The sequence below is a fragment of the Aotus nancymaae genome, unplaced genomic scaffold, assembly GCF_030222135.1.
Source record: "Aotus nancymaae isolate 86718 unplaced genomic scaffold, 86718_ANA_hifiasm-v0.15.2.pri h1tg000007l, whole genome shotgun sequence".
Taxonomy (NCBI): Eukaryota; Metazoa; Chordata; class Mammalia; order Primates; family Aotidae; genus Aotus; species Aotus nancymaae.
Genome location: NW_026988418.1, coordinates 47,930,421 through 47,945,543, shown reverse-complemented (window position 1 = coordinate 47,945,543; position 15,123 = coordinate 47,930,421). Strand labels below are relative to the sequence as shown.

At 39.2% G+C, this 15,123-nt stretch overlaps 1 protein-coding gene across 6 annotated transcripts in view; it reads right to left on the bottom strand.

Annotated features, from left to right (window-relative positions):
* The window catches only part of DNAI3 (dynein axonemal intermediate chain 3), a 144,341-nt gene that overhangs the window by 73,417 nt on the left and 55,801 nt on the right, over positions 1 to 15,123 (bottom strand). For all 6 annotated transcript variants that reach the window (XR_010341220.1, XM_064372583.1, XM_064372584.1 and 3 more), the window contains 4 exons: positions 10,399 to 10,529; positions 6,965 to 7,028; positions 2,635 to 2,765; positions 262 to 466 (listed from right to left, as the gene is read on the bottom strand). Coding sequence is in view for 5 of the 6 variants with exons in the window: in XM_064372583.1 (XP_064228653.1) it covers positions 262 to 466; positions 2,635 to 2,765; positions 6,965 to 7,028; positions 10,399 to 10,529 (531 nt within the window). In the remaining variant the exon portion in view is untranslated. The remainder of the gene's footprint in view (positions 1 to 261; positions 467 to 2,634; positions 2,766 to 6,964; positions 7,029 to 10,398; positions 10,530 to 15,123) is intronic.

Here is a 15,123-nt window from a genome sequence, read left to right as displayed (position 1 = left end):
GATGAGGCAATATAGTGACAAGAGCTCAGGTTGCGTCCAAGGTTTGAGAGCAAGAGAGAGGGAAAAGGAAGAGGAAAGATGGGAAGGAAAGGGAAGAGAGAAAAATGAAAAGGAAAGAAGAGAAGGGAAGGGATAAAAAGGGATGGGGCAGGAAGAAAAACAAAAAACTAAGAAATAAACACTGGAGGTTTTTCACATGAACATCAAGATGTTCCCGAGTTACCCAAAATGACTTAGCTTATTTAGTTAGAATTAACATACCAGAAAAGATCCACGGTTTGATGTAGGTGATCATAGTTATGCAAATGTTTTGAGACTGGGCCGGTTCATGGGTTTTCTCCAGAAGGTCCCAGATATCAATATATCCATCTTCTCGGCCGATATAGAAAACTCCAGGCCGAGTCAGGGACCAGTGGCCTGAGGTGTACATTTTTGGTGCACAGCATGACTGAAGGAGCGGTCCGGTCTTTAAACAAATTTTTTAAAAGATAAAAAAGATTTTGTTATTATCTGAGGGAAATTCACCAGAATGTACATTAAGTACAACTCAAGCTGGCTATGATCATATAACAACAGAATTACGGCCACTAGGAAGTCTTACTGGTTCTTTGTTGCAGGGTTTTTCTATAATACCAGCTTTTCTTTCTGTTTGTTTTCATAAGCCATTTTTAGTTGCTCTTCAGAAAAGATTAAACCTTCCAATTAAGTTGTTGAAGTTTCTAATAATCCTGCTTCTAAACCCACTACTGCTTCTAACCTCACAACTATTTCTGTGGAGACTGGTGAACATTAGATAAGTAAAGATTATAAAGACATTCTGCTTATGCCTTTATTTTGCTATCAGATATGTACATCCCATGGAAACAGCTCAGTAAACAGTAGACAGTAAAACAAATGAAAAGTCTGCCAGTTCCAGCTAGGTACTGAATGTTGAAAATCAGCAACAGAATTGGCAAATTCTCATATAAAGTGACTTCAGATGGAAGCAGTTGACAGCCTATAAATACAACAGGAAGAGATTTTAGACCATCTAAGCATCATACAATCATCTTCTCTTTTCTACCATGGGGTAATCTGCCTTCTTAGGGAGGTTTTCAAAAGTGATAACAGAATGTGCTTTCTACCCACTTCAGGCTTCATCTATTGACCAGGGGTGCTCCTTTCCCTACTTACATCTGCAGGGACTAAACTAAACCATAGAGCTACCTCTCTCTCTCCAATACATGTAGGAGAGATTTTCCTGTGAAGAAAGAATGTCGCAGATTCATGGACTCCTTGGAGGCAACATTTCAAACTTGTTCTCCTTGTCTACTTCTCCCAGCACCTTGAGTTTCTATAACCAGATTCCTGACCCTGGCATAGTCTTTGGACAATCATGCCTGAATTTCCTTTTACTTTAACTACAAAACTTGCTAATTTAAAAAAAAAAAAATCAAACATACAGAAGTACACTGGTATAAAGCAGAAGTTCTTTTGTTGATGGCCATTTAAGTAGTTTCTAAATTCTCTTCAATGATAAATATAGTTTTTGAGTATTTGTATGTGTTATAGAGTTTCAGAAGTGGAACTGTTAGGTTAAATATATATATATATTTATATATATATATATTTATATACATATATATGTATATCAACTTTGAAATATATATGTGTTTGTGTATAATTTCATTATATGCATATATATGTATATATTGTTTCAGGTTTTGATAATCTCAAATTGCTCACCAAAGAAACATGTCAATTTATAATCCCACCAAACATACTAATTTCCCCACACCCTTGCTTCACTAGATTTTATCAATCTTTCTAGTTTTTGGTAGTTTAGCTCCTATCTGCCTGTATCCAGCCCCTCGCCCAATCCTGACCACACCCTTGCTGCCTCCCTTTAACCACTGTATGTCTCTGGACAGGTGAGGGTCTGCCTGCTGATGGACCCTCAGCTTACTCACTCCCACTTTCTGAACCTGCTAACATATTCCTGGTGCAGAGAGAAAGATGACAAACCCAGTGTTTCTCCTTGCACTTCATACAGAATTAGGCATCCCATCTTGTATTTTCAAGGGAGGAAAAAATGCAAGTCAAGGCCAGGTGCGGTGGCTCACACCTGTAATCCCAGCACTTTGGGACGCTGAGGCAAGTGACTCACTTGAGCCCAGAAGTTTGAGAGCAGCCTGGGCAACATGGTGAAACCCCTGTTTCTATTTAAAAAAAAATTAGCCAGGCATGGTGGCATGCACCTGTCATCCCAGATACTCAGGAGGCTGAGATGGGAAGTCGAGCCTGGGAAGTCAAGGCTGCAGTGAGCAGGATCACCCACTGCATTCCAGCCTGGGCAACAAAGTGAGACCCTAGCCCCCATCCCCCAAAAATGCCCACAGTAGATATTCCAAGACTGTTAAGTTTTGGAGAACAAGGAGCTTATAAATTGTTTTCTTCCCTCAGGAAGGAAAAACAAACAAATGTGTTTTCAAAAGGATTACAGTGGTTCTCCTGACAAGCTGGAGCCCTGGCCATCTGTTCTAATTTCTCTAAAAAGTGTCCCAAAGGCATTTTTGTCAGAACATAACAGTTCCTCTTGTCTTTCTCAATAACAAAGGACCACACACCCACACCTCCATTTTGCAGGCAACTTACCATGACACCTTCTTTCCATATGGCCATGTTCCACCCTCCAACTGTGAGAATAATGTCATTGTAGAAAGGTGATCTCTGAACAGTGTGGACAGTTCCATCATGAATGGTGTGGATGCTCACTGGCTTCTTTGCTGTTGGAGTGAAAGAAGGCCATCTCATCTTTAATAACACTATTTGCATTCCCGCAGTGAAGAATGGAAAGACCTCCAATGGACAGACAGAGCCCCATGAACGGTGTCCAGGAGTAGAGAACTAGAGGCCAGCTGGGGTGAACAGATCTGTCAGGGGATGGCTTCTTCTCTTATTATGGATCCAGGGAATATCCCATCAAGGCCACTTTTCAAGCTCAAAGGAATACTTTGTGTTATTCATTTACTCATTTATTAATTAACTCAATAAGTCAATAAATTTTTATAGATCGCCTATATGTAATACCAGGTACTGTAGCTGGCTGGGTAGACAATGGTTAGTAAACAAACATGATCCTGCCCCTAAGGAGCTTACAGTCCAGTAGAAAAGATAGAATTTCAATAAACACATCCCAAAGTATACAATTTAAAAATTGTAAAAAGTATTGCAAAGGAAAAAATATTGCAAGTACAAGGGGATTTGTAATTTAGACTGAACGGTCAGAAAAGGCTTCTGTGAAGATGTGTCACATAGGCCTTAATAGCAGTTCAACACAGGAAGATTTTGGTGTGAAGGAACATTCCAGACAGTAGAAACATACACCAAAGTCCTGAGGACAGAAGTGTTTAGTGCTTTCATACACTTGAGGAAGGCACCCTGACTGCAACCTGGTCATCTCAGTGTGAGACATGAAACAAACAGGGACTAGGAGGGTACAGGCCATGTCGGGCCTTCCAAGGAAGGCTGTAATGAGTCCTTTAGGTCTCCAAGTGAGATAATTTGATTGACGTTTCTGAAAGAGTCTGATTGTTGTGGGGAGAATGTATTAGAGGCAGGTAAAAGCAGAGGAAGCTGCAGTGGCAGTTGTGGTGAGAAAGATGGTGGTGTGGACTAAGGTGCAATGGAGAAGAAGAAATATTTGTGAGCTAGAATTGACAGGACTTGGAGACAGCTTGAAGACAGAGCTGAAATGCTGAGAATGACAGCCAGGTTTCTGATAAGAGCCATGGCACTTCCATTTGTTCCAAGTGGGAAGCCTTACAGGTTCAAATGTTAAGATCAAGAGTTCATTTCTGCCCCAGGCTCCAGGGTCTTCCTGCTTCTCTGGTCTCTTTACTCAGATAACAGGAGGATTCTGCTTGTGTTTCCTCTTCCTGAGGGTTGGCTGCAGAACTGAATCCTCTAAATTTCTTGTTGCTTACAACCCTATGCCCCAGGAATGACCATAAAAACATATGTCTGTCAAGGCCAAACCACAAAGTCCAACCACTTTATACTAATGTCTTCTGAATTTTATCATATTAATTGCTATGTGAGAGATGGGGTATTTCCCCCCAGAACATTCATGGCATATTAGGCAGAAAAAGATGTACTAAATCTTATAAGAAGCTCATAAAGTGGGGTTTCAAACAAGTGTTTTTCCACTCAAGTTCATAGTAGCATTATTCACAACAGCCAAAATGTAGAAGGAATCCAAGTATCCATTGAGGGATGAATGGATAAGCAAAATGCAGTTACACATACAATGGAATAATATTCAGTCTTGAAAGGGAAGGAAATTCTGATCCATTCTACAACATGGATAAAGCTTGAGGACATTATGCTAAATGAAATAACCCAGTCACAAGAAGACAAATACTGCATGATTCAAGGGTAGTTGAATTCATAGAAACAGAAAGTAGAATGGTGGTTGCCAAGGGCTGGGGGAAGGGACAAATGAGGAGTTAGTATGTAATAGGTACGGAGTTTCCATTTTGCAAGAAGAAAAGAATTCTAGAGATTGATTGCACAACGTGAATGTAATTAACACTACTGAACTATACTTTTGAAATTGGTTAAGATGGTAAGTTTTATGCTTATGTGTATTTTACCTCAGTTAAAACATTTTTTAAGTAAAAATAAGTAAAAATTTAAATGTAGCTTTTCTGGATTAAAAAAAAAAGGTGAATTTTCCTCCAACCAAACCCCTTACTTAAAGAAAGCACAGAAGACACACTTCTGAGGCCATCTTGAAGTGATCTAGAAGATTCCTGGTAAGGCCCAAGGCCCCTAGAAACTAGCAGCTTTCTTCTTGCTGCTGCTCCTGTTTCTCAGAGCCTGGGTTTGTCCTCTGTGTTAATGAGGCTTCCCTAGACACCACGTCACTCCGAGGAGCAGGGCCCTCTAAGGATTGAAATGATGGCCAATGATAGTGATGTTGACAATCGTAAGGTTTGCACTTTAAAATAACATTAGATGTTCTCAGCCCATAAAAACTTTTCCACTCTTTTTTTCCTTTGAAAGACCTTAGTGTCATTTAGCAATGAATGGAGCTGTCCTTAAATTATTAAATGGACTGCCAGAGCCTCCAGGTCAGGTTATTATAAACAAATTACAATAAATGAAAAAGTCATTTTTCAGAGTCATTATCTAATGCTGGAGGCAATATAGAGCAAAGACTCTGGCAGCAAACTGCCTGTGTTCAAATTTTGGCAAGGCCACCTACAGTAGCTACCCATAGGGCTGCTGTGAGGACTACACGAGTTATCCATAGAAAGTACCTGGCACATGACATGTACCGATTTGTGAGTACAGTACATGACATGATTATGTCAACTGCCATCATTCAGCCTGCATTTATCTTGGCTTGTCACTTAGATAATCTGGAAAGTTTGTTTGATTTGGACTTCCTTATCACACACATCTCAGTTAAGGTAATCTGTCTCTTAGAAGTTTCTTCTTAAAAACCTGTTCATCATGGGCCCCCTCCAAAGAGGTTTAGGCAGTCTAGGAGGAGGTGGTGCCCCAAGAAAATCTCTGAGATGGGGAAGAATCAGTGTCCCCTGTGCACAAGCTACTCATGGCATCAGCTTATGTCTCAGGGGTGTGGTGAAGACTGCTGTCATGTTCTATAATGCCTAGATTAGAGTACGTGTACAATGAACATTCATTAATTGTTGAATACATAGATATAGAAGTAAGCATAAAAGAAGTTGAATCTAATTCTTTATATCCAATATCTAATTTTGAGTTAAGCTTTAAATCATGAAATTGGGAATGAATGGAAAGTGGAAAATCTAATCCTCTCTCAATGCCCTACTGCTGTCAACAATATACATTTGAGGTTCTAGTCAGAGAAGAAAGTAGGAGTATTTTGGCTGCAAGATTAAATGGTTACCCTGAAGGCACAGCTTCTCAGATCTTAAGACAGACTCTGATTTCTGGAACCACAGTAGGAGTGAGGCTGGGAGGTTACAGGTGAAGACCTGAGCTCCAATAGCTGTCCCCTACAGGCTGTGGCTCTGACCTCTCACCCCTGTTAGTCACTCACACTTCCACTCTCATGATTGACCAGATCCCTTCTACAAGGAGTCTAGATGCTCTACCACGCTGCTCCCTTACGGTGTTCTGAAGCCTTCTTGCCAGTCTTTGTCTGCCTAGCCATCCCAGGAGCTACCTCTTCCTTTGTTTATGGTTATCCCAAACTGTGAAACACAGTTAAAATATATTTTCACGCCATGGCAAAATTCAAAGCTTTAAAATGAGTAGTTACAATTGTAGTGAGCCCCAAGGCTCTGAACCTACTAGAGACAGGGAGCTTTCCTTATTGGGGTACCTGTACTCCCGACTGCAGTTCCTTCTCACACCTGGATGTGACCCACAGGCTTCTCTGTTGAGCTCTCCAGAGACCCAGGTTCTGGGAGCCACAGACATCAAGACACAACCTGTCCTAGCCCCAAAGGAGGGGCCTGCAGTCCCTTTTCCTGTACTCTGCTGGGGTCTTCTAGACATCATACATTTTGCTTATAATCTCACATTGACTCAGCTTTTCCATATAGATGAATTATCAGGTTATTGAATTATCGAAACAGTTTTTTATTTTTAAATTAAATCTCTCAAGTTTCTCAGTCATTTAAGCAACATATAGGTTAGTGCTCCTCAAATTTTGGTGTGAAAACAAATACCCTGTAAAATCTTATTAAAATCCACATTCAGATTCAGTAGGCCTAGGGTAGGATCTAAGATTTTTATGTGTATTTCCAGCAAGCTCCCAGGTGACGACTATGCTGCTTATTCAAGGCCTCCACCTTATTAGTCAGTACCTTAGGAGCCCTCTCTCCCATTAGCAAGTACAGGGTGACTCTGTACTGCATATGATTCCCTTGGATAGTTTAAATAAAAAGGAACATCTTATTAATAACAGGACAATCACAAAACTTACGCATAAGTCGGCCAGTTTCAGAGTCTTTTTTCATTTTCCAATCTGTGTATATCACTTCGCCATCCTAAAAATATTACAGGTTCCTCATGAGTACAATGACAACTTAGGAGACAAAAGACCTCACACTCACATGCTAAGACTGACTGTTAACCAAAACAAACGCAAAACAACAAGTCAATTTAATCAAATAATAATTTGATCCAGTGGGGGAGAGGGAAAGCCTCAAAATAAGTACTCAATTTTATATGGAAAAAACAATGAATTTGTTTTTATCTACCTATAATGGTGTGAGAAATTCCAAGTCTGGGCCGGGTGCGGTGGCTCACACGTGTAATCTCAGCACTTTGGGAGGCCAAGGCAGGCAGATCACGAGGTCAAGAGATCGAAACCATCCTGGCCAACATGGTGAATCAAGTCAATGTGGAACAGTTGGAATCAATTTAATATATGTGTGTTGAATGCTCATCACATCGTAAGTCACCTAGCTGGAAACTTTTACATCCTTCTCTAGCCACTTCTGTAATTCTGTTACCCAATTCCACTTTCCTGATCCCTGTGTTGACATTCTTGGTCCCACTGCTCAGGACCTTTCCTTTCTGGGCTGGCCCACCTGAAATCACTGCCTGCCTGGCTTCTCCCCCTCCAGAGTTTCATTCCCTTCCCTCAGTCTACACCAGTCAGTCGAGATCCCGGAAAGGCCTCCCTGAAGATCTCTTTCCAAAATAGATGGATCAGCTGTGTCAAAAGTTGGTAGCATCTTCCACTGGAATGCCAACCCCATGAGGGCAGAGAATTTTGTCTGTTTGTTCACTGCTATATTCCCAGAGCCAAGAGCAATGCCTGGCATCTATTAAATGTACAGTGAGTATCTGTTGAGTGATGAGTAAAGAAATTCCAAGCAGGGCGAGGGCTCCAAAGGCAGGTAAGAGTTTGTATTAGGAGAGGAGAAAAAAGGCCGGGCGCAGTGGCTCACACCTGTAATCCCAGCACTTTGGGAGGCCAAGGCAGGCGGATCACCTGAGGTCAGGAGTTCGGGACAAGCCTGGCCAACATGGTGAAACCCCGTCTCTACTCAAAATACAAAAAAATTAGCTGGGCATGGTGGTACACATCTGTAATTTCAGCTACTCAGGAGGCTGAGGCAGGAGAATCACTTGAACCCGGGAGGTGGAGGTTGCAATGAGCCGAGATCGTGCCACTGCACTCCAATCTGGGTGACAGAGTGAGACTCCATCTCAAAAAAAAAAAGAAAAGAAAAGAAAAAAGAGACTGGGTGCAGTGGTTCATGCCTGTAATCCCAGCACTTTGGCCTGTAATCCCAGCACTTTGGCCTGTAATCCCAGCACTTTGGGAGGCTGAGGCAGGTGGATCACGAGGTCAAGAGATCAAGACCTTCCTAGCTAACATGGTGAAACCCTGTCTCTACTGAGACTACAAAAATTAGCTGGGCAGGGTGGCGCACGCCTGTAGTCTCAGACACTCGGGAGGCTGAGGCAGGAGAATTGCTTGAACTCAGGAGATGGAGGTTGCAGGGAGCAGAGATCATGCCACTGCACTCCAGGCTGGCAACAGAGCAAGACTCCATCTTAAAAAAAAGGAGGCGGGTACAAATTATACAGAATCTTATAGGCCATGGTGTGAAGAGCCTGGATTTTATTCAACTCAATTTTACCGAGTTGTCACTGAAAAGTTTGAGCAGCGGGGGCTGTCATGCTTTAATTTCTGCTTTAAGATCTTGCAGTCATTGATCGTTCTAAATCTGGTCTGATGGTGTCACTCCCCTGCTTTAAAATTTTGGGTGCACAAAAAGACAAATATTGTACAATTCCACTTATATGAGGTATCTAGAATAGTCACATTTACAGACGCAGAAAGTAGATGGTGGTTACCAGTGGGTGGGGAAAGAAAGGAATAGGGAGTTATTATTTAGTGGGTACAGAGTCCCAGTATGGGATGGGGAAAAGTTCTGGACATGGATGGTGGTGATGGCTGTACAATATGAATGTACCTTTCCAACAGATTATAGAACTCCTTTGGGGAAGGAGTTTCTTAATACCACCAAATTGTACATTTAAAAATGGTTAAGATGATAAATTTAATGTTTATCATAAATGACTTATTTAAGATAAATTTTAATTTTATGTTAACATGTTAAATGATTTATTTAAGACAAATTTTATGTTACATATATTTTACCACAATTAAAAAAATATTTTTAAACTTTGCTGTGAAAACCAAGTTATAAATCACATATTTATTTGGTAGTATCCCATTGCTTACTAAATGAAACTCAAATTACAAATTAACATAGCAGGAAAGGCCCTTCAGTATTGGATTCCAACCAAGCACTCTAGGCACACCTTTCTCTCTTACACCAAACTATTTCACTATGTCCAGAGAAATTCTGGACTTTCATAACTCCAAAATATTGTTCAGGAAGTAACTTGCTATTTGAGATTCCTTCTCAACTTCCAACGTCCAACCAGCTTGTGGGTCACCTTCCCCAAGCTCCTTCTTCCTATTGGAATGGTCTCTGGACAGGTGTTGGTATTTATCATGTGTCTGCTCCTTGAATAGGCAGAGTGCCTTGAGGAGAGAGGGACCATGATATTCACTTCTGATTCCAGCACCCAGTGCTGTGCCTGAGACAATTACATTCTCCAGAGCTTGTGGAATTGATTACTTTCCTCTTCATACCTAAGTGTGAATGCAGATTGCATTCTGGTGAGACTGAGCTACGGCATCTTCCCATGGTGACTTGGCCTGGGAGAGATACTCTGTCTGTATTTCAGGAAAGAGAGTCATGAGTGAAAAGAGCATCTCTGCCTCCATATGACTGTAGAGTTCTGAGCCTCATTTCTTCATTTGTAAAATGACAATAATAATATCAACCTTGCAGGATTACTGGGATTAAATGGGATATAATTTGGAAAATAACAGACACTGATACACAGAAAATGTCCAGTAAATGTGAGCTCACTTTGGTTATTATTATAGTATGTCCTTAGAAAATGGCAGCCATTGCCATTATTATATCCAATTGTTATTTATCTTTTGAATTGAGCTTTTTTACCGTCTTTTCTACTAGACTGTGTTAGCCCAACAAAACAGTATATTTTCTTAGTAAATCTCTAACACTTAGTATGGTTTTTTCCAAATGAGAAAGGTATTTGATGAATATTTGCAGACTGAACAATACATTATTAGCTAAAAAGGTATGCAATTTTATAGATTTTTCCACATCTGTTCAGGAACATTTTAAAGGTGAATCTGTGAGGTATCAAAGTTAAAAATATTTAATGTAAACAAACATACTAAAATATATAAATGGTATAATTTTTATGTCTTTACACAGCAAAAATATACAATAAGATGTAATAATATATTTCAGCATAAATAATTATTAATTTTAAAAGCTAATAATCCCAATTTACCTCTGTTCCCACAAAGAACTTTGTGCAGAAGTCATCTATTGGCTTGAGAAGATTGGCCATCCCACTTTCTAGATTATGGTATGGGTTCATTTCTCCTGTCTTCACTATTTTGCTCTGTGTTAACGTTTTGTCTTTCAGGGGAATGTGGGTAAAAGAAGTACATATTTACAGTGAAACATCTTTTAAAACATAGACAGTTTACACTTTCTGCCCCTTGCCACCTACATTTGCCCCATTCCCTTCCCAATGTAGTGGGCATAAGTCCAAGCATTTTAGATTTCCAATTTAGCAGCAGAACACTTTTTTGTTCCAAACCAAACATCAATGACTGTACTGTATTATACCTCTAGCTATACATGCACAAAGTGTATAGCATAGGTAATCTGGGACTGAAACACAAACATCATTGGCAACCTGTTTCTTTTTAGAAGTATTTGATGTTACCTTGTTTTAAAAATCTTTTTGTACTCTAAAATTAATAAATGGTATTTATATAGGCTTTGGAGAATAGAGGAAAGTGTGAGTAAAAAGAACAAAAATCATCCATTATCATGTCTCTCAGAGATAATATTAAAATATTGTGACTTTTCTTATGAACATATAAACTTTTTTTAAAAAACTGGATCATATCCTATTTTAGTTTTGTATACTTGCTTTCTGTTCTCTTAATGCTATGTCTTCAACATTTTCCCAGGTAACATTAGTTTTTCAAAATATGATAATGATAATCAATTCCTGGGAAAGATGGTAGAGAAATATATGCTCATAAAACCCTCCTCTCATCACACTTCCTCAATATGAGAGTTATATTACCGATGAGGAAACCATAAAAACCATAAAACCAACCAACCAACAGACAAATGAAGACTAAAACAGGAGAAGAAAATTTCAGCTATATCAAAAAGACACATTACGTTTCAAAAAACTTTAGCATGATTCTGGATAAAACTTAAAAATGATTGTCATGATTTAGTTGGCACAGTCAACCAATACTTTTATTGTCTGGGATCTACATGTTTTGAGAGGTGTCTTTTCCCACTAAGTAAGACATCAAAAATCAATATAAAAATGAGCCAAACATCGAACTAGATCTTTAAATATCTGTATTACAAAGTGTAAACCAACATTTCAAACATGACTAGGCATATTCAATCACATTGTTCTTATTAAAATATAGTATTTATAATACATGTAGGAAGAGCAAGAAGGCATTTTGTATCCATTTAATATATACAATTAAAATCATTAAGATATTTATTTCAAATTCTTCACTCTCACTTCAACGTCTGTTCCTCTCTTTTTAAATCATGTACACAAATATATTAGGGAAGTAGAATATGTAATTTGTAAATACATACATATATATATATACACACACACACACACACACACACACATTGAGAATCTGTACTCAAAAATGTTAAATGAGGGGGTGTAGGATTAAAAGTGTGAAGCCATCTGTTCTAACAAGGGGAGACAAGACCCTGATCTATAGGGCTACAACTGATAAAGGAAGAGATACATGTAAAGGAAAACATGATTATCCTGAGTGAGAGACTGGATGTGGAGGCCTGAAGAGAGAATCAGGAAGGACTCAAGTTATCGATTCTGTTCTGGACACATTGACTTTGATAGGGTAGACTGGGTTTAAACCCAGGAGACAGCAAGAGTCAGATGGAGAATTCTCAGCAGAGATAAAAGTTAGAGTCGTGCAGGTAGACTGTGTTACCAATGAGGAAAGCACACAGCTGAAATTCAAGTTCAAGGTACATTCATGAGTAGATGGCAGCAAGGTGAAATGGAGCCAGGGAAGGAAATAGAGGAGAGAAAATTGAAGAAGTAGCAGGATAGAAAAGTGACAAATGCTAAGAAAAGTGTGAGCTCCAAGAAAACAGGCTAATAGCATTTAATGCAGTAGAGCAGGGGTCCCCAATCTCTGGGCTACAGATACTGGTCTATGGCCCGTTAGAAACCGGTCAGCATAGCAGGAGATGAGCAGCAGGTAGGTGAGCGAGCATCACTGACTGAGCTCCACCTCTGTCAGACCGCAGCAGCATTACATTCTCACAAGTGCGAACCCTATTGTGAACTGCACATGCAAGGGATCTAGGTCACATGCTCCTTATGAGAAGCTAATGTCTGCCCCACCACCTCCCCCTACCACCCCATGGAAAAATTATCTTCCACAAAACTGGTCCCTGGTGCCAAAAATGTTGGGGACGGCTGTGGTAGAGTCAAAGAAGGTGAGGTCAGGGAAAAATGTTATTAACTATGTTTATTCTGAGTTGACAGGAATAACTTTGGATACTTAGATTCAAAATCATCCTCATAGGTCACAGATTTCCCATCCTTTGAGATGGTAATAACAATAGCAACTGACATTTATTGAATGATTACTACATGCCAGGCACTAAAGTGTGTGCTTTATAGGAGCTATTTCATTCAATCCTCACAAGAACTTCCAAGGAGGTTATGCATTGATCCTCCTCCAAGTATGAGTAAACTGAGTCTCAGAGAGGTTAAGTAATTTATGCAAGGTCTCACACATGGTATCTAACATTTACTGTGTGTTGACTATGTGCTATTTTGAGAGCTTGGTGTATAACTCGTTTCACCTTCACAATGCCCTATGAGGTCGTTCCCTTTATTATTTACTCCCCTAATATTCCTTACTCTATTTTCAATGGATTTTAAAAAAGAAAACCACCAACTAAGGTACAGAGAGGTAAAATAATTTGACTTGGTAAAATAATACATTGTGGCTTTGGGATTTAAACCCAGACCATCAACTCCAGAATCTACCTTCTTAGCTGCTATGCCACATTGCTTAGAAGAATATATGTAAAGGCTGTAAAGAATATATGTAAAGGCTGGAATAGCCTTCAGGCTGTAAAGGCTATTCCAACAGAGGAATTCCAAAACCATTTAGAGCAAGGGCTTCCTTATCAGAATAAATACAGAATTTCTTAAGGTGACCACTTAGAAGAGCACGGATTGTCATGGACCAAAAATGGCAGGCAAAGGGTGGGTAGTACCTGGCTACTAGATGGTAATAGAGTTCCAGACACTGACACGAAGTCTGAACAGGCCTCAAGAGAAAATGGTGGGATAGCGAGGACTTGTGATACACAGTCAAAGGAGAACCAGCACAGGATCAAGAATCAAAATGTGATCAAGAACCTTATGAGTACATTCTAGTTAACAGGGCCAAGTCTGTCCAGAATGGATGGATAGTTGGCAGTGTGACCAAAGGAAATCTGAAATACTATAGTTGATCTCAAAGTCCTGAAAGCTGGTCATTCACACAGGAGGTAGATCAGGGCCATATAGTGAGCTTCCCTCTAAGATGAGGAACAAAACAGGGATGTCCACTCTCACACTTCATTTAACATTCTGGAGGCTCTACACAGTACAATCAGATAAGAAAAAAAATAGTCATCCAGACTGGAAAAGAAGTAAAACTGTCTTTATTTGCAAATGATATTATCATCTGTATAGAAAACTCAGTATGTCTAAAAGAAGTCACCATAACTAGTAAGAGATTTTAGCAAGATTTCAGGATATAAAATCAATATTCAAAGATAAATTGTAGGCCGAGCATGGTGGCTCACGCCTCCCAAAGTAATTCCAGCACTTTGGGAGGCTGAGGCAAGCAGATCTCCTGAGTTCAGGAGTTCGAGACCAGCCTGGCCAAATGGTGAAACCCCATTTCTACTAAAAATACAAAAATTAGCTGGGTATGATGGCACATGCCTATAGTCCCAGCTACTTGGGAGGCAGGAGAATCACTTGAACTCAGGAGGCAGAGGTACAGTGAACCAAGATCATACCACTGCACTCCAGCCTGCGTGACAGATCAAGACTCTGTCTCTAATAATAATAATAATAATAATAATAAATAAATTGTATTTTTATACACTGGCAATGAACAATTGGAAATTTAAAATTTTTAAGTACCATTAACAAGAGCAAAAAAATATGAAGAACTTAGACATAAACCTCTCAAAAGAGGTGAAAGACTTATACACTGAACAGTACAAAAATCACTGAGAATTTAATGACCGAAATACATGAAGAGATATACTGTGTTTATGTGTTAAAACTCATTTTGTTAGATGCTAATTCTCATAATATTGACCTACAGATTCAAAACAACCTTAGTCAAAATCCTAGCTAGCTTCTTATGCATAACAAGCTTTTCCTAAAATTCACATGGAAAAGCAAAAAAACCTCCAACAGTCAAAAGCTACTTAAAAAAAAATAGTTGGAGGACTAACACTATCTAATTTCAAGACTAATTATAAAGCTAGCATAATCAAAACAGTGTGGTATTGCTCTAAAGATAGGTCAATGGAACAGAATAGAGTTTAGAAATAGACTTACATATATACAAGTGATTTTTGACAAAGGTACAAAGCAGTTCAGTAGAGAGAGGATGGTGTATTCAACAAATGGTGTGGGAATACCATACACAAAATAATGAACTTTGATCCATAACATATATCATTTACAAAAATTAACTCAAAAGTAATCATAGACCTAAATACAAAACCACAAAACTTCTAGAAAAATTAGGAAAAAAATTGGCAACTATAGGCTAGGCAAAAATTTCTTAAATTCAACATCAAAATCATGATCCACAACAAGAATAAACTGATAAACTGCACTTCCTCAAAATTAAAAACTTCTGATTTTCAAAAGACTGCTAAGAGATCAGACAACAAA